Here is a 19,680-nt window from a genome sequence, read left to right as displayed (position 1 = left end):
ATTTAATATTTTTTCATCTCTCTCAGGATTCTATTCATTTTAAAATAGGAATAATGATCAAATAATGAGAAAAATTTTATGGTTATATGTTTCTTATGATTTTTTTATGGTGCATTACTAATCCCCAAGAGGAATGTGTCAGACTTATCTGACCATAGAAATCTTTTACCAAGTATTATCTAAAAGGCAGACTCTTGATTAGAGCAATTTGCCGGAAATATTGTTCTAGATATTCAATTAGCAACACTTTTACCTCAATCCTCAGTTGAGATATAGGCTGAACCATATGAAATTGCCAACACTGGACCATTTCTGACCAACCAAAAAGGAGTGATTTTATACAGTTCAAACTAAAACAATTTAGAGCAATTATTCCCAACCAGGAGGGAATTTTGAAATCTTAAACTACACTGAAGAATGGTGTGACTATCTAGTGAAACTGTTTTGAACATTCTCAAATGATGTTTTACCTAACTTACTCTAGAAAAAATATAAAGCTGCTTAAAAGCATACATAGTACAGTATTCAACAACAACAAAGAAAGTAAAAATAAGAAAGCAAATTTTTAAACTGACGATCTTGGATTTTTTGTCCAAAGGAAGGCCAGGTTCAAAATATTGACTCTTATTAGTTTGTCACGTTAAGTCCTTAAAATTATATCAATCTTTTTTTTTCTCTTTTAGACATCAATTTTCACTCCAGACTTTGGATCAGAAACTAAGGTCAGAATAAACAGTAATATGAGAACTGAAGAAGTAATAAAGCAAATTCTCCAAAAATTTAAGGTAATCTTTATCAGTGAACTGAGCTATAAATATCTTGTATATAATTTAACTGTAGACACATAAATGGATTTTTCTGAAATTAAATGTTCAGTTCCAAAGAATTCTTTCCTATGTATGGTTGACCCTTGAACAAAACGGGTTTGAACTGCATGGGTCCATTTATAATATAAATGGACTGTGCCTGAGAAATTACATTATCCCCAGAGAGCAGAAAAGGTTTTATATCTGAAAGTAAAAAATGAAAGTGAAGAAACATATATAATTTGTGTCTGGTTGGCTTGGAAAGCATTGACAACAAAGAATTCATGTCTGTTCTTTCTTTTCCATTGACAGATTGAAAATAGTGCCCAGGATTTTGCACTTTACATTATTTTTGCAACAGGAGGTAAGAAAGCTTGGTGGTTGTTCTTACATGACTCCAGTGTGTTATTGTTTTCTGCCCATAAGAAAGACAGAAAAGCAGTTTACCTCCTTCTGTGGAAGAACGGGAGGGAGGGAAGGAAGAAGGAAGAGAGGGGGAGTGTTTTACATTATTTGTATTTCACAATTTCAGAGGAAGACACCCTAAGATTAAGGTATCCTAGAAGAGTTTATAATACAAAAGACTTTGCTTGTTGGCCAGTCATTAAATTATCTGAATGACGATCAAAGAGCACTGGATAATAGGTGGAAGGTTCCCAGGAATTGTTAGGCATTTAAGTTGACCTCTGTACTTCTTTCTTTTTCACTTTCCCTTATCATTCTAGCTCTTACTAGAGTCATCATTACATAGCATTTCTTTCTCATCTTTCTTAGCAGATTGTCTGACACATTGTGGGAGTGTTCTCTCTTCCTCAGTAGAGAAAAATGTGCAGAACTTTGTGGTGGAGGTAAAAGTTTAGCAGCAGGACATTGGAAAGAGGCTATATGTGGGGTGCTAGGAGTAGGGAGTGAAAGATTAGAGAAACCCTAAAGCAATACTAAAATGAAATTTTTAAAAGCCTTAAAACTGAAAAAATTTAAATGTTAAATTATAAAAATAGCTCAGGTTATAATTTAAGTATCAGAATGTTTGAGCCAGAAATTGAATAGAATAAAATAATACATTTTGATCTGGAACAATTACAAGAAAATGAAAGCTGGATTTCCAAACACATACCAAATTAAAGTCCTTATAAATCAAAGCTTAAATATAAGAAATATATTAAATTTTTGAAAATTCTAAGAGTGTGTGTGTGTATTCATTCTAGTTGTTTTAGAAAAGAACTAAAAGGTAGAAACATTGAACTGTATAAAAATGTATTGATAAAAGATACAAACATTATGAAGAAGGGTCACAATGAAAGCAACTGTAGACATATAAACAACGTTTTAAAATTGATTCAACTATCAACTGCTATGGAAGAAAATCACAGAGATAGGCAACACTGAAGACGAATTGGAGCAGAAGCAGAAGAACTAGAAGCAGACACTGTGGTGTCTTTCTACCCTGCTGCCTCTGAAAAAGAGCCCAGCAAATAGTTAAAGACCCAGAGTGAGGGCAGAGACCAGAAGCAAGAAGAGCTACAATCCTGCAGCCTGTGGAACAAAAAATACATTCACAGAAAGATAGACAAGATGAAAAGGCAGAGGGCTACGTACCAGATGAAGGAACAAGATAAAACCCCAGAAAAACAACTAAAGGAAGTGGAGATAGAAAACCTTCCAGAAAAAGAATTCAGAATAATGATAGTGAAGATAATCCAGGACCTCAGAAAAAGAATGGAAGCAAAGATTGAGAAGGTGCAAAAAATGTTTAATAAAGATCTAGAAGAACTAAAGAACAAACAAACAGAGATGAACAATACAATAACTGAAATGAAAAAATGCACTAGAAGGAATCAATAGCAGAATAACTGAGGCAGAAAAATGGGTAAGTGACCTGGAAGACACAATGGTGGAATTCACTGCTTTGGAACAGAATAAAGAAAAAAGAATGAAAAGAAATGCAGACAGCCTAAGAGACCTCTGGGACAACATTAAACCCAACAACATTCGCATTATAGGGGTCCAAGAAGGAGAAGAGAGAGAGAAAGGACCTGAGAAAATATTTGAAGAGATTATAGCTGAAAACTTCCCTAACATGGGAAAGGAAATAGCCACCCAAGTCCAGGAAATGCAGAGAGTCCCATACAGGACAAACCCAAGGAGAAACATGCCGAGACACATAGTAATCAAATTGGCAAAAATTAATGGCAAAGAAAAATTATTGAAAGCAGCAAGGGAAAAATGACAAAAAACATACAAGGGAACTCCCATAAGGTTAACAACTGATTTCTCAGCAGAAACTCTACAAGCCAGAAGGGAGTGGCATGATATACTTAAAGTGATGAATGGGAAGAACCTACAACCAAGATTACCCAGCAAGGATCTCATTCAGGTATGATGGAGAAATCAAAAGCTTTACAGACAAGCAAAACCTAAGAGAATTCAGCACCACCAAACCAGCTCTACAACAAATGCTAAAGGAACTTCTCTAAGTGGGAAACAAAAGAGAAGAAAAGAACCTACAAAAACAAACCCAAAACAATAAAGAAAATGGTAATAGGAACATACATATTGATAATTACCTTAAATGTGAAAGGATTAAATGCTCCAACCAAAAGACACAGGCTTGCTGAATGGACACAAAAACAAGACCCATATATATGCTGTCTACAAGAGGGCCACTTCAGACCTAGGGACACATACTGACTGAAAGTGAGGGGATGGAAAAAGATATTCCATGCAAATGGAAATCAAAAGAAAGCTGGAGCAGCAATACTCATATCAGATGAAATAGACTTTAAAATAAAGAATGTTGCAAGAGACAAGGAAGGACACTACATAGTGATCAAGGGATCAATCCAAGAAGATATAACAATTATAAATATATATGCATCCAACATAGGAGAACCTCAATACATAAGGCAACTACTAACAGCTCTAAAAGAGGAAATCGAGAGTAACACAGTAATACTGGGGGACTTTAACACCTCACTTACACCAATGGACGGATCATCCATACAGAAAATTAATAAGGAAACACAAGCTTTAAATGACACAATAGACCACATAGATTTAATTGATATTTATAAGACATTCCATCCAAAAACAGAAGATTACACTTTCTTTTCCAGTGCGCATGGAACATTCTCTAGGATAGATCACATCTTGGGTGACAAATCAAGCGTCAGTAAATTTAACAAAACTGAAATCATACCAAGCATCTTTTCTGACCACAACACTATGAGATTAGAAATCAATCACAGGGGAAAAAATGGAAAAACACAAACAATATGTTACTAAATAACCAAGAGATCACTAAAGAAATCAAACAGGAAATCAAAAAATACCTAGAAACAAATGACAATGAAAACTCGATGATCCAAAACCTATGGGATGCAGCAAAAGCAGTTCTAAGAGGGAAGTTTATAGCTATACAAGCCTACCTCAAGAAACAAGAAAAATCTCAAATAAACAATCTAATGTTACACCTAAAGGAACTAGGGAAAGAAAAACAAACAAAACCCAGAGTTAGCAGAAGGAAAGAAATCATAAAGATCAGAGCAGAAATAAATGAAATAGAAACAAAGAAAACAATAGCAAAGATCAATAAAACTAAAAGCTGTTTCTTTGAGAAGATAAACAAAATTGATAAACCACTAGCCAGCCTCATCAAGAAAAAGAGGGAGAGGACTCAAATCAATAAAATTAGAAACGGAAATGGAGAAGTTACAACTGACACTGCAGAAATACAAAGCATCCTAAGAGACTACTACAAGCAACTCTATGCCAATAAAATGGACAACTTGGAAGAAATGGGCAAATTCTTAGAAAGGTATAACCTTCCAAGACTGAACCAGGAAGAAATAGAAAATATGAACAGACAAATCACAAGTAATGAAATTGAAACTGTGATTTAAAATCTTCCAACAAACAAAAGTCCAGGACCAGATGATTTCACAGGTGAATTCTATTAAACATTTAGAGAAGAGCTAACACTCATCCTTCTCAAACTATTCCAAACAATTGCAGAAGAAGGAAAACTCCCAAACTCACTCTATGAGGCCACCATCACTCTGATACCAAAACCAGACAAAGATACTATAAGAAAAGAAAATTACAGACCAATATCACTGATGAATATAGATGCAAAAATCCTCAACAAAATATTAGCAAAGAATCCAACAACACATTAAAAGGATCATACAGCATGATCAAGTGGGATTTATTCCAGAGATGCAAGGATTCTTCAATATATGCAAATCAATCAATGTGATACACCATATTAACAAATTGAAGAATAAAAACCATATGATCATCTTAATAGAAGCAGAAAAAGCTTTTGACAAAATTCGACACCGATTTATGATAAAAGCTCTCCAGAAAGTGGGCATAGAGGGAACCTACTTCAGCTTAATAAAGGCCATATATGACAAACACACAGCAAACATCATTCTCAATGGTGAAAAACTGAAAGCATTTCCCCTAGGATCAGGAACAAGACACGGATGTCCACTCTCACCACTGTTATTCAACATAGTTTTGGAAGTCCTAGCCATGGCAATTAGAGAAGAAAAAGAAATAAAAGGAATACAAATTGGAAAAGAAGAAGTAAAACTGTCACTGTTTGCAGATGACATGCTACTATACACAGAGAATCTTAAAGATACCACCAGAAAACTACTAGAGCTAATCAATGAATTTGGTAAAGTTGCAGGATACAAAATTAATGCACAGAAATCTCTTGCATTCCAATACACTAATGATGAAAAATCTGAAAGAGAAATTAATGAAACACTCCCATGTACCACTACAACAAAAAGAATAAAATACCTAGGAATAAACTTACTTAGGGAGACAAAAGACCTGTATGCAGGAAACTATAAAACAATGATGAAAGAAATTAAAGATGATACCAACAGATGGAGAGATATACCATGTTCTTGGATTGGAAGAATCAACATTGTGAAAATGACTATACTACCCAAAGCAATCTACAGATTCATTGCAATCCCTAACAAACTACCAATGACATTTTTTACAGAACTAGAACAAAAAACTCTTAAAACCCCAAATAGCCAAAGCAGTCTTGAGGGAAAAAACCGGAGCTGGAGGAATCAGAATCCCTGACTTCAGACTATACTACAAAGCTACAGTAATCAAGACAATATGGTACTGGCACAAAAACAGAAATATAGATCAATGGAACAGGATAGAAAGTCCAGAGGTAAACCCACACACCTATGGTCAACTAATCTATAACAAAGGTGGCAAAGATATACAATGGAGAAAAGACAGCCTCTTCAATAAGTGGTGCTGGGAAAACTAGACAGCTACATGTAAAAGAATGAAATTAGAGCACTCCCTAAAAACATACACAAAAATAAACCCAAAATGCATTAAAGACCTAAATGTAAGACCAGGCACTATAAAACTCTTTGAGGAAAATATAAGCAGAACATTCTTTGACATAAATCACACCAAGATATTTTTTGATCCACCTCCTAGAGTAATGGAAACAAAAACAATAATAAACAAGTGGGACCTAATGAAACTTCAAAGGTTTTTCACAGAAAAGGAAACCATAAACAAGACGAAAAGACAACCCTCAGCATGGGAGAAAATATTTGCAAATGAATCATTGGACAAAGGATTAATCTCCAAAATATATAAACAGCTCATGCAGCTCAATAGTAAAAAAACAAACAACCCAATCCAAAAATGGGCAGAAGACCTAAATAGACATTTCTCCATAGAAGACATACAGATGGCCAAGAAGCACATGAAAAGCTGCTCAACATCACTAATTATTAGAGAAATGCAAATCAAAACTACAATGAGGTATCACCTCACACCAGTTAGAATGGGTATCATCAGAAAATCTACAAACAACAAATGCTGGAGAGGGTGTGGAGAAAAGGGAACACTCTTGCACTGTTGGTGGGAATGTGAATTGATACGGCCACTATGGAGAACAGTATGGAGGTTCCTTAAAGAACTAAGAATAGAATTACCATATGACCCAACAATCCCACTACTGGGCCTATACCCAGAGAAAACCATAATTCAAAAAGACACATGCACCCCAATTTCATTGCAGCACTATTTACAATAGCCAGGTCATGGAAGCAACCTAAATGCCCATCGACAGATGAATGGATAAAGAAGATGTGGTACATATATACAATGGAATATTACTCAGCCATAAAAAGGAATGAAATTGGGTCATTTGTAGAGACGTGGATGCATCTAGAGACTGTCATACAGAGTGAAGTAAGCCAGAAAGAGAAAAACAAATATCATATATTAAAGCATATATGTGGAACCTAGGAAATGGTACAGATGAATGGGTTTGCAGGGCAGAAATTGAGGCACAGATGTAGAGAACAAACGTATGGACACCAAGGGGGGAAAGCAGCCAGGGGTGGGGGGGTGATGAATTGGGAGATTGGGATTGACGTGTATACACTGATGTGGATAAAATGGACGACTAATAAGAAAATAAATAATTCTTTTAAAAAGAAATAAAAAGATACAAGCATTATGAAGAATATCAGAAAAATATTAATACCTACAATATCAAAAAGTTCTTGCAGGGCTTCCCTGGTGGCGCAGTGGTTGACAGTCCACCTGCCGATGCAGGGGACACGGGTTTGTGCCCCGGTCCGGGAAGATCCCACATGCCGCGGAGTGGCTGGGCCCGTGAGCCATGGCCGCTGAGCCTGCGCATCCAGAGCCTGTGCTCTGCAACAGGAGAGGCCACAACAGTGAGAGGCCCGCATACCGCAAAAAAAAAAAAAAAAAAAAAAGTTCTTGCGAAATGATAGTGAAAAGACAATCCAATACAAATAAAGTATGATAAAGCAATTCAAAGAATAACAAAGTAACCAGTAAATATTTTTAGGAAAGCCTTAAACTCAAGGAAATACAAGTATTAAAGGAAATGCAGAAGTTAAGGAAATGTAAATTCAATCCTTAAATTCAATATAATATTATCACCTATGTCTGGTGTGGATAAGGGTAAAAGCATATGTTCTTGCAATTCTGGTGAAGATCTGTCTGTCTACTTTCTTAAAATTCATTCTAGCAACATTTGTTAAAATCCACAGTATACATATCCTTTAGCCCAGCAATTCCACTGGTTGAGAATCTGTTTCACAAAAATAAAAGGACTACTGACTACAGATTTATGTGCAAGCCTATTTATAATGACAAAAAGCTAAAGGCCAAGTTACCCATCATAGAGGAATGATTTAATAAGTGATTATTTATTATGCAACCATTAAATGAAATGAGTTAGATCCATACCAGTTGAATGGAAGGAATTCTATAATATACATTTAATTTAAAATGCAAGATGCCTATAACTGTATATAGTATGATCCCATTTTAAAAAAAGAATTATAAATCCCTATTTATATATGTAGTTTATATGATCACATGATCAGGGAGTAAGGTATGGAAAGATAAATACCAAGCCATTAACATTGATTACTTGGTTAGGGGGTTGGGGAGATACAGAAAAGACAATGGGAAGGAGAAAAAGCACAAAAGGAAAAAACAAAAAACAAATTATGATTTTTAAAAATATATGTGTACAATAAAAATAGCAAGTGTGATACGACCACCTTTATGTATTTTTTGTGTGTGTGCATAAAGAGATATGTGAAGGGATGACCACAGAAAGTGAAAAGCTGCTTATCCTAGAGTTCTGGGATTCCAGGTGATTTTTACTCTCTGCCTTATTCTTTTCCTCATAATTACAGTAGTATGTATGTTATTGAGGAATAATTCAGAATAACTGACAAATATAATTGTATATATTTGTATTGTGTACAATGTGATGATTGGACATACATGTACACTGTGCAACGATTAGCAAGATCAAGATAATCAACACATCCATCAGCTTACATAGTTAACTCTTTTTTTTTCTTGGGCTAAGAATGCTTAAGATCTACTCTCAGCAACCTTCAAGTGTACATTATATCCTCAGAAATTATTCTTCTAATAACTGAAAATGTGTACTCTTTGACCTATATAATGTCCTTTCCCCTCCCCAATATGTATGCTATTTTTAAAATCAGGGGAAAATGCTTATTTTTACTGTAAAATGTAGTTATTTCAGTTTTACCTGTGAAAATTATGTTTTCTTTTAAAATGTGTCAAAATTTCTTATACATGAAATCCAGAAGTGAAGATAATCATAACTAGGACCTTTTTAGGGACCAGGAATAGAGAAAAGAATGGAGCTTATAGCACCTGTTTAGGTAGTAATGTGGAAAATAGATGGCTGTGTTTTTTAATACCTTTTATCTACTAAGCGCATGATCTATAACAGTGTTTCTCAAATTGTAGCACACTTCAGAATTACCTGGAGAGTTCATTTAGAACACAAATTCTCAAGCCCCTCCAGATCTGAGGACAGTCTGGGAATGCATATTTCTAATAATTATCCCAGGTGACCATGAAGCAAGGAACATTGCCCTATGATATCAAGAATGAAGCAAATTGAGGATGCAAAACCAAGTTAATACAAGATGTAAAGGTCAGAAGAGGATTCTGGTGGGTTAATGACAGGAGCTAAATTATGGGGTTCCCCATTGCTTCAGAAAAGGTAGAGGAATTAAAGCAATGAACACCGACTCTGTGGACATAGGAATGGATGTCACTTTAATTGTGGGGAAGCTGGACTTCTATGTTCTAAATCCTCTCTTGCCCTTTTTCCTGGGGTAGGTCCAGTCCAGGGGATGAGAACAGTTCTGACACTTGGAACTTTTAAAAGCCCAAGGAAACACATGATACTGTAGAAAGGACTAACTGGTCCACATTTTTCCCTTCAGTCTACTTCAACAGAGCAGACAGGTTATTCTTTTTTTTTTTTTTTTCCATCCAGTAATACTTTTATTTTAACCAGTAACTACTCTTGAGGAATGAAGCTTTTTTTTAAATTTTTTTATTAGTTTCTGCTTTATAACAAAGTGAATCAGTCATACATATACATCCGTTCCCACATCCCTTCCCTCATGCATCTCCCTCCCTCCCACCCCCCCCATCCCACCCCTCCAGGCAGTTATTCTTTAACCATGGAAGTCAGACCATGTCACACCTCTTCTTAGATCCTCTGATGGTGTCTCTTCTGACAGTAAAGTCACAATCTTTGTGCTGGTCCCATTACCTCTTCTCTTCATCATTTAACAACCCTCCCCTCATCTCCATGCCAGCCACCCTGTTCCCTTGCTGCTCTTTCACAGCATTAGGCATGCACTGACCTCAGAGGTGCTCTATTGATTTACTTACCCTTTTGGCACACACTTCCCCTAAATAGCTTCATGGTTCCTCTCTCATCTCCTTCAGGTCTTTGCTCAAATGTTACATCTTCAGTGAGGCCTTCCTCCACCACCCTACAATAATTGCAAACTTCTCCCCTGCACACACATATTTACACATGTGCATGCTTTCTACCCCCTCCCTTGCTTTATTTTTTCCCCTGAATACTTATCACAATATGTGACATGTCTTATTGATGTATCTTCCTTATCATCTTCTTCTCCACTAGAGTGTAAGGTTCATGAGGTAAGTGATTTTAGTCTGCTTTTTTCTGTAGTGTACCCACTACAGAGAACAAGGACTGGTACATAGTTGTAACTCAAAAAATGTTTGAGGAAGGAAGGAGGAAAGAAAATGAATGTAAAGGCACTGTGTCCTAAAATGAAATCACAGATGTGAAACTACTTCAGCAGAAAGCTAGAAGTATTTTGTGGTGGCAGTATTTGTGACTTTTGGAAATTTGAAGTTCTGGGACTATACCAAATAGGAAGTTATTTTTTTCTCATCTCATTATTATGGTTGAATGGATGAAGTCCATAGTTTAATGAAATAATAAAAAATACCCCTGATGCGAATAACAATTCTGAATATATTTTTAAGAAAAGCCAAGGATTGGACGTGGGGTGAGAGAGAAATGAAGAACTGAAGATAATTACAAAGTTTTGGATCTGAACTGCTAGAAAGATAGAATTACATTAATGGAACTAGGAAAGATCAATAAATATTTGTTGAATGAATGAAAAATTGTAAAAAAATTTTTAGGAGTGTTGCATGATAAAAGGCATAAATGAGACTGAAGATTTGTCTGAACATCCAAACCAAAGGCAAAGTTGGCATTCTGAGATAGAAAGTCAAACCCTGAAGGATAGCAAGAGAAAGAAGTCCATTTTTAGTTCATTTAAATGTTTTAATTTCAGTTTACTTTTTTGAGTGAGTTCCTCCTGTTGTATGTTCTTTTTAGGTCTTTCAAAGTGAGCTGAAGAAGCAAAATGAATGGACAAATTATGTTTCTTTTTTTTTTCTCTAGAATGGACTCCTGACTGTAGTTGATTCTTATTTTCATTTGCAGAGCAGAGACGGCTAAAGGAAACAGACATTCCGCTACTGCATAGACTCCTACAGGGACCATCCAAAAAGAATGCTCGCATTTTCCTCATGGATAAAGATGCAGAAGAAATTAGCAGTGATGTATGGATGCCATTGCCCTGAATCTGTCTTTGCCCTCTCCTCACTCAGCATCTCTCACACAAATGCTCTGCTTTTTTTTTGTTTGTTTTTCTTTCAGGTGGCTCAGTATATTAACTTTCATTTTTCTCTCCTGGAATCCATCCTTCAAAGATTAAATGAAGAAGAGAAAAGAGAGATTCAAAGAACAATAACAAAGTAAGTTAAGAGCTTGCACACTGGGTGCTTCGTTCTTTAATAGGTTCAAGGCACAAAATGTGTCCAGTTGTTAATACTCTTTTTCTCCTTATTTCAGATTCAGTACAGAAAAGGCTATCATACTGAAATGTCTTCGAAGTAAACAGGTAATAAAAACAGAGACAACAGTTTAGCAATACAGGTCACTATTGCTAAAACACTTCAACAAAATTAGAAGGGTGTTACAACTATTTGAGTGCATAAATTCTATACTTGCATTTATACAAATATATGTGAACTTGAATCTGTAGGAAATTGAATGTGGAAAAAGCTTGTCTCTCTTTAAACTGAAGAGGTTAAGTAGGATTCACAGTTGGACTGAAGGAACTTGAATTTAGTTTCAGTAGCTGGAATAAGCTCGGATACTATGTATTTCAAATAGTTTTTATAGTAAAACACTCAATGAACTTGAATTTAAATGGCATCTTCAGATGCCATGCAGCTTAAACTTATTTTAGCTTCAACTGTCAAGAGAACTTTCATCAACTGACTCTCAGAAATGATTCAGAAGTAAAAGCTGCCAGCTCTTAAAATAAAAAATCAGCACATTACTACCCCACCAAGGAATCTGATGGTGATGGTGTTTCACAGCTCCTTAAACTCTAGCCTTTTCATAAAATCTAGGACTATCTTTCTATGGATATGTGGCTTTAGGCTATCTATAACATCAGAGCTATCTGTCCTTTGGGATGGAAAAGATTATAGACTCTGTTAAGAAATCCAAATTGTAATTTTCTCAACCTAAGCCCTTCTTTTTTTTCCCCCTCTGTTCTACTGATGACTTTCAGAAGTGTTCTTAAGCTTTTCTTTTGTCAATTGAACTAGTTTTCTTTATTTTTTCCAAACAAACATATCACAGAGATTTAGTGTATTTTGTTGGCTAGGCTAAGACTTGACCCATGATAAACATTTGTTGCTGAAAGAATATAGAAGATAATGCAAAGCTGTGGTAGCCGAAGTTGGGCAGGAAATCTGGAGCTCTGCCCTTTTTCTCCAAGACAACTCATTCTACAAAACGACACTCAGGGTCCATCAAGTACACTTAACCAATCTGAAAAAGCACTGAGAATGCCACAAGTATCATCTATGATTTTATTTATGAACTCTATATTAAAAGGGAGTTTTATGCAGCTCTTTTCCATTCCACTACTACTTCTATTTGCATTCCTCATAAGCATTGGATTAAACTGATTATATTACGCACACTATGGGGTAAGGTTGAATGTAATAAACCCAGTTGGAAGATCAATTATCAAAATATGAAACATGTTTAAGACAAAGGTATTACTTCTCAGTGTAACCAAATCCTAAACCAGACGAAAGTAAAAGTGTGCTGTGAGCTTTTCAGTCCTAGGAAATCTCCTTTATTGAATAAGACATGGGCTTGCATCTTCATCCTATTATCTATCAGTTAATAAGAAAATCCCATCTCACAAAAATAAAGCGAATGTAATGGTTAAAATTCGGTATGCTTATTTAAAGTAGTGTCAAGTATCTGCCATAAACATGACAAAAGATTCATCTTTAATATATTGAAAGTCTACAAAATGCATTTAAAAATACCATGCCTGGATAGAATAAATAAGACATATGGCTTGAAAAGTAAAATTGCAGAAGAGGAAATGCAAATGGCTACTAAGTATGTGAAAAAAGTTGTATCTTAATAGTGATCAGTTGTATTAGTCTGTGTCTAATCAGGAGACAGAAACCACACAGTCATTTAAACAGGCGAAATTTAATATAAAGAATTACTTAGCGGTGATGATAGAGTAATTATAAAAATGTGAAGAGAACTCCAAAGGGTACCCTAAGCCTGAGGAAGAATACCCCACAAAGGAAAAGCTTGGAGAGAGGAGCTGAGAATTCACTGGAGAAGGTGTGGTTGCAGCCCAGTGGATTGGGGAGACATCCTCTGGTTGCCCAGGACACAGCACGGCCACAGTCATAGGCCAATCAGGAACAACTCTCTGGAGTGTGGATCAGGTGGGCAGGTGAGCAGAGGGACTTGGGGCTTCTCTGCAGGCACAAAGCCAGATCACAGAGTGTCGGTGCCTGGAGGTCTACAGGAAATAAAGTCTGGGGGAACAGGTAAGCTGAGGCTGAAGGGTAGGCACACAAATGAAATCAGGGGCACTGCTGCCAGTGCTGCTAGGACTGGGGGGGCTGCAGGGGCCATCTCTGCAGGAACCTAGTACAACTCTGTGTATGCCTTGGACTGTGGCATCTTTGAGGCTGCATGGGACAAAGGTGGGGCAAATGGCTTACCAGATGATCAGCCCCACAAGGCACTCTCTGAGAGCATGCACCAAGTTGAGAAGGTATGGAGAGTAATGATCTGAGCTAGGACACAGGCCTCTACTGGGCCTCCAGGCCGTGCCACCACAAACCAAATCAAAAGGGGTTGGAGGAACACAAGATAAAGAAAGCTGCACCCTACAGGCAACTAGCACTGAAGAAACCACTCTGGGTAGAGCAGTGAAGGAAGAAAGTCAGCTTCCCAGAATCAGGAAAGACCAACTTCCTCCTACAGTGTTTCTCCAGTGCCCCTTACTGACAAAGCATGACATCATGTAAGCTGCAAAGGAAGCATATAGAAAGGCTCCCATGTACATTTTCACAGACAACAACAAAGTGAATTTGGAGCAGAGACGCAATAAAATAACTGGCATGTCAACAAAATGCAAAGCAAAGGAAAGTAAAATTCATCTATTAAAGAAGATTAAGAAATGATAATACTAAATACTCAACAAATTACAATGAGATGGGCACTTAAACTACTGGTAGAATTACAAATGAATATAACTTTCCTTGAAAGCAATTTAGTAATAAGTTCATCCTATAATTCTACTTGTAGGATCTTATATGAAAATAATCAGATATACAAAGACACTATGTAAAGATGATTATTATTTATTGTGATAAAAGGAAGTAAATAGCCTAATGTTCAAAAATAGGAAAAAAAGATTAAGGAAGGAAAGAAACATTTACCTATAGAATGTTATGCAGCTCTTAAATTGTTTTCTAATAAATTTTAATTATAAGAGTAAATTCTCCTTATGTATCTGGATAAGAATATAGATACAATATCCAAAAGTTTATTATCCATAAGATATATAGATATATGTTTATATATGTAAGTATATTATTATTTGTACATAAACACTACAAACCAAAAACATGTTAAATGTGGTTATGTCTGGTTTTTAGAATTATGTATGGGTGATTCTGTTTTTCATATTTTTCTACACTTATTAAATAATCTGTAATGAACATGTATTGCTTTTTCTATTTAGGAAATAGAAAATGTATGATTAAAAAGTTGCCAACAAAAAAGTAGCAAGTACATGCAAGCACAGAGTTCTACTAGATGCAAAAATATTCAAATAAATTATTCAAGTGAGATGTTAACATCACTACCGTGGTAGTTTTAAAATATATGTATGAAGTCTTTGATACTCCTCCTCTCAAGATATGGAGCCTAATCTTCCTCACCTTGCCAATGGGCTGGACTTAGTAACTCACTTCTAAGGAACAGAGGAAAACAGAAGTGCCAGGGTGTGGCTTTGGAGACTAGGTCATAAAAGTCACTGTGGTGTCCTCCTTGTTTGTTCTCTCGGATTGCTGGCTCTGGGGGGAGCCAACTGCCACATCCAGAGTAGCCCTAGGGAAAGGCCTATATAACAGGAACTGAGACCTTCTTCCAAAAGCCCAGAAGCCAGCAAGGAACTGAGGCACCCTGTCCACAGCCCACAGCCGTGGGAGTGCATCATCGGCCAGCCCGAGTCAAGCCTTCAATGACTGCAGCCCTGGCAAAGAGCTTGACTACAACCTCATGAGAGACCTGAGCCAGAAATCCCAGCTAAACCACTCCTGGATTCCTGATCCTCAGAAAATGTGTGAGGTACGAAATGTTTGTTGTAGTATGCTGCTACGTTTTAGGATAATTTGTTACATCACAATAGATAACTGATATAATTTCTGAGACAAAAATCTGTTCACTTCAGAGTCATCTTTACATAATACAAGAATATAAACTTTTGTCACAAAACCGTTCATCCTTGTTTTAGGTGGTCCAAATATTTCACTACCAGTTACATATTAGTTCAAATTCAGTTCTAGATAATGTTATACTTATTAATGGTAGAGGACCTGTCACATTCATCTTTGTATACTTTGTTGTACTTAATATGGTGTCCTGTGTATTGGATGTGCTCAATAAAAATCAATTGAATAAAGGACTGAATGAATTAATGAATGAATAAAAGAATGAGTGAATAAATTGTCTAAAATATTTTTTACATCCCCTGTATATATGCCTCCTTTTTCACAAATCTGATCTAGTAGCTAAAAACATATCAAAACTTTTCTATATGGTTTTCCCTAATATGGTGGTGTATTTTATCATCTCTTGGCAGTATGAAATATACAGTTAGACAGTGTTACTATGGAATTTTGTTTAGGGTTGTTCAGCTTGGCTTCAAGAACTGAAGAAATCCATTTGCAAGGCAGTTGATCAGGTGGAAATGATGGCAGATGTACCTATTATATTGAGATATCTACATGTGAAAGGAAAGGAATAGGATGCAATTCAAGAGGGCAAAACCCTCAACAGCATCCATTTTTCTCCTAAATAACAGCTAAACTATTAGACTGAGACATTTGAAATTGTCCATATTTGGCCTACAAAAGCAGCAATTTTATATTGTTGAAACTAACCACACTTAGCATTTGTCTTACATAGATCAACTCATTTAACATCCATTACACTCCTGTGAGGAAATTAATCTTTTAACCTGATTTTAAAGATGAGGAAAGTAAGCCATGGAGAGGTTAGGAGATTTGCTAAGCTCTTTAGTAGAAGACTGAGGTAGGATTTGAACTTATGGCTCCAGAACCCACACTCTTAACCACTGGAATATATGGCCTCACCCTAATTACACACCCTCAAATGGCATCTCTCTGTCTTCATTTGTGATATAGAAATAATAGTACCTACTTTATTATACGGTTGTAGGAGTTATAGGAATAATATATTTAAAGGCTGACACTTTGCACATAAGAAGTGTGTGATAAATATTAGCTGTTGTTATAACTAAACTATAATATGTCCTCACCCAACACTGTAGCCTAGGCTTTCACTAAGTCTTACTGCCCACAACTACTTTATTCTTGTCTCAAAACCCACCCATCTGAATCACTCACAATTCGGGCTCACACTCTCCACATCTATCTGTTAAAACATGCCTAAGTTTCTAGTCATTGGTCAGGGTCACTCCTTCCATGAACTTTCCTGGTCTCTGTGGCTATGTGTGATCTCAAACTCATGGGTTCCACAATAGTTAGCTCTGCTCTTGTGACACTGGAAACATGAAATCTGCCCATTATTATAATTCCTTATGTGTTTATATCTTGTTTAAATTCATTAGTGATCTGGTCATATCATATTCATATTATTCCCTGCAACACCTAGCACAGTGTATTGAATACAATAGATACTTAAATGTTTATTGGACTTACTTTGCTAGTATATATGAACATGCTGAAATTACTGGAGTAAGGAAAAACTGAAATCAAGTAAAGAGCACTATAATGAGAATTAAACATTTTCTCTAACCAAAATCATTTATTTAGTACGCACTAAAATATCACTGCTTATTTTTACTTCATTACACACACACACACAAAATCTGCAAAACTAAGTCGAAATGATAAGTTCTTTATGTCATTTATGCCGGGATTTCCAGGGAAAAGACTACTATTACAAATCATCACTGAAAGCTCAAGTGAATATAAATATGTTAGGACCCCTTGGTGACAATGTCAACATCACATATCTCAGGTAAAGATGAAAGGGAATACAGTCATGTAAGTACCTTTATTGTAAAACACATTTCATTCAGTTCATCAATAATCATTTTCAGTAGTGGTACAGATAGAAACCACAAATGGCACTTGGGGTCTTTTTCACTCCAGAAACCCAGCAGCCAGGTCCCAATTCAATGTGGCAGCTCATTACATCCACCTGAGGTTTTGAAAGGCCCCTTGGTTTCATATTTCTGTTGCTGCTTCTGAGAAGTAGAAAGCTTATGGGGAGAGAGAAGGGATGGAAGTGGCTTGTAGGAGAGTTACAATAAGTAGATTTCTCTGCTGAGTAGGAAAGGAGAGATTTAGTGTAGACTAGTTAATGTTCCTGAGTAACATTGCTAGTAGCTGAAAAATGATGTTGATTCTTCTTTTGAATATTAGACATGCATTTCATTATTCATGAAAAACAAAAAGCAGTTCTCAGCGAAGATTGTACATTGACATATGCTGGAATCATTTAGCCTCCCAAAAGAGACTGGCACTTTTTGATCAGTTTGGACCCCTAAAAAAAAGCAAATAAGCACATCTGTGAGAAAGAGAAAACAGCTAAGCAGCTCTGATCCCCAAACAGAAAACCTTTAAGACTTCCCTTTTGCATGCCTGAGATGGGTTCTAATAAGTCTGCCTCTCAAGATCTCAGAATTTCTAACAGGCCTAGTCCCTTAGCTTAAGAACTTAATTAACTGCAACGCCTCATCCACTTTCAGGATCCCAGATTTAGAATAAATAAAAATTTGCTTCCTCCTCACAAAAATACAGCACTCATTTGCTGCAGGGTAAGAATGAACAATCAACGTCAGCTTCTCGCTGCATTTTAAAACAGCTCTAGGGTAATCCCATGCTAAATCACTACATATTCAGGTATAGAAATTCAAGAGGAACAAAACCACTAAAATTGATCAGATTATCTCTACTCCCTTCATATGTACTGGTGTAGGCCTTGAATATTAAGTCCGAAAGTTTTCCCCAATTTGTACCTGTATAGTCCTTATTCAAATAAAAATCATTTGTGGAAGCCCAAGTAGATAAAAGTGAAATTTTTAGCTTAGTGGAAATGGGACCCCTAGAACTCCACTGCTAAGGAATGAACACACACACATCTGAGGGATAGATGACTCACACTCCTAAAAGCCTCTAGGATCCTGTAGAAAATGGTTAGAAGTCTAGTAATTTAGTTCTTCTTCCCACCTTCAAACAGTACCACACCTAAATTGTCTAGAAAGATTGAAATCTATTTAGGCTTGTTTTTAAAAATACCTCTGGAACTTACGTATCCTTACTTCCACGGTGACCCATGACTTTTTTTGTTTTGTTTTGTTTGAATGTTAATTTATTTCCTTTTTTAAATTCATGTTTTAAAATTAGTTAATTTACAATGTTGTATTAGATTCAGGTGTACAGCAAAATGATTCAAGTATATACATCTATTCTTTTTCAGATTCTTTTCCATTATAGGTTATTACAAGGCATTGAATATAGTTCCCTGTGCTATATGGTAGATCCTTGTTGTTTATCTATTTTATACACAGTAATGTGTATATGTTAATCTCATATGTTAATCTCAACTTCCTAATTTATCGTCCCCACCCCCTGCCATCCCCTCTGGTAACCATTAAGTTTGTTTTCTATGTCTGTGAGTCTATTTCTGTTTTGGAAATAAGTTCATTTCTATCATTTTTTAGATTCCACATAGAAGTTGTATCATATGGTATTTGTCTTTCTCTGTCTGACTTACTTCACTTAGTATGATTATCTCTAGGTCCATCCATGTTGCTGCAAATGGCATTACTTCACTCTTTTTTATGGCTGAGCAATATTCCATTGTGTATATATATCACATCTTCTTTGTCCATTCATCTGTCGATGGACATTTAGATTGCTTCCATGTCTTGACTATTGTAAATAGTGCTGCTATGAATATTGGAATGCATGTATCTTTTTGAATTAGAGTTTTTGTCTTTTCTGGATATATGCTCAGAAGCAGGATTGCTGGATCACATTAGTAGCTCTATTTTTAGTTTTTTAAGGAACCTCCATACAGTTCTCCATAGTGGCTGCACCAATTTACATTCCCACCAACAGTGTAGGAGGGTTCCCTTTTCTCCACACCCTCTCCAGCATTTATTATTTGTAGACCTTTTAATGACGGCCATTCTGACTGGTATGAGGTGATACCTCATTGTAGTTTTGATTTGCATTTCTCTAATGATTAGTGATATTGAGCATCTTTTCATGTGCCTGTTGGCCATCTGTATGTCCTCTTTGGAGAAATGTC

The 19,680-nt window shown here is 36.0% G+C and overlaps 2 protein-coding genes across 3 annotated transcripts in view; one reads left to right on the top strand and one right to left on the bottom strand.

Moving 5' to 3' along the window:
• Window positions 1–11,674, top strand: part of RASSF6 (Ras association domain family member 6) — a 47,101-nt gene extending 35,427 nt beyond the window's left edge. Inside the window, exons 6-10 of one of the 2 annotated variants that reach the window (XM_060092647.1) lie at window positions 684–785; window positions 1,119–1,170; window positions 11,188–11,306; window positions 11,404–11,501; window positions 11,599–11,674. In XM_060092647.1, coding sequence (XP_059948630.1) covers window positions 684–785; window positions 1,119–1,170; window positions 11,188–11,306; window positions 11,404–11,501; window positions 11,599–11,674 — 447 coding nt within the window. The remainder of the gene's footprint in view (window positions 1–683; window positions 786–1,118; window positions 1,171–11,187; window positions 11,307–11,403; window positions 11,502–11,598) is intronic. The other variant, XM_060092638.1, reaches the window with a different exon arrangement.
• A 6,188-nt stretch (window positions 11,675–17,862) lies between these two features.
• LOC132488839 (alpha-fetoprotein-like) overlaps window positions 17,863–19,680 on the bottom strand; it is a 38,835-nt gene continuing 37,017 nt past the window's right edge. The window contains exon 14 of the mRNA XM_060097546.1: window positions 17,863–17,907. Within this exon, the coding sequence (XP_059953529.1) occupies window positions 17,863–17,907 (45 nt within the window). The remainder of the gene's footprint in view (window positions 17,908–19,680) is intronic.

Source organism: Mesoplodon densirostris, chromosome 1, assembly GCF_025265405.1.
Source record: "Mesoplodon densirostris isolate mMesDen1 chromosome 1, mMesDen1 primary haplotype, whole genome shotgun sequence".
Lineage (NCBI taxonomy): Eukaryota > Metazoa > Chordata > Mammalia > Artiodactyla > Ziphiidae > Mesoplodon > Mesoplodon densirostris.
This window is presented reverse-complemented; position numbering and strand designations above follow the sequence as displayed.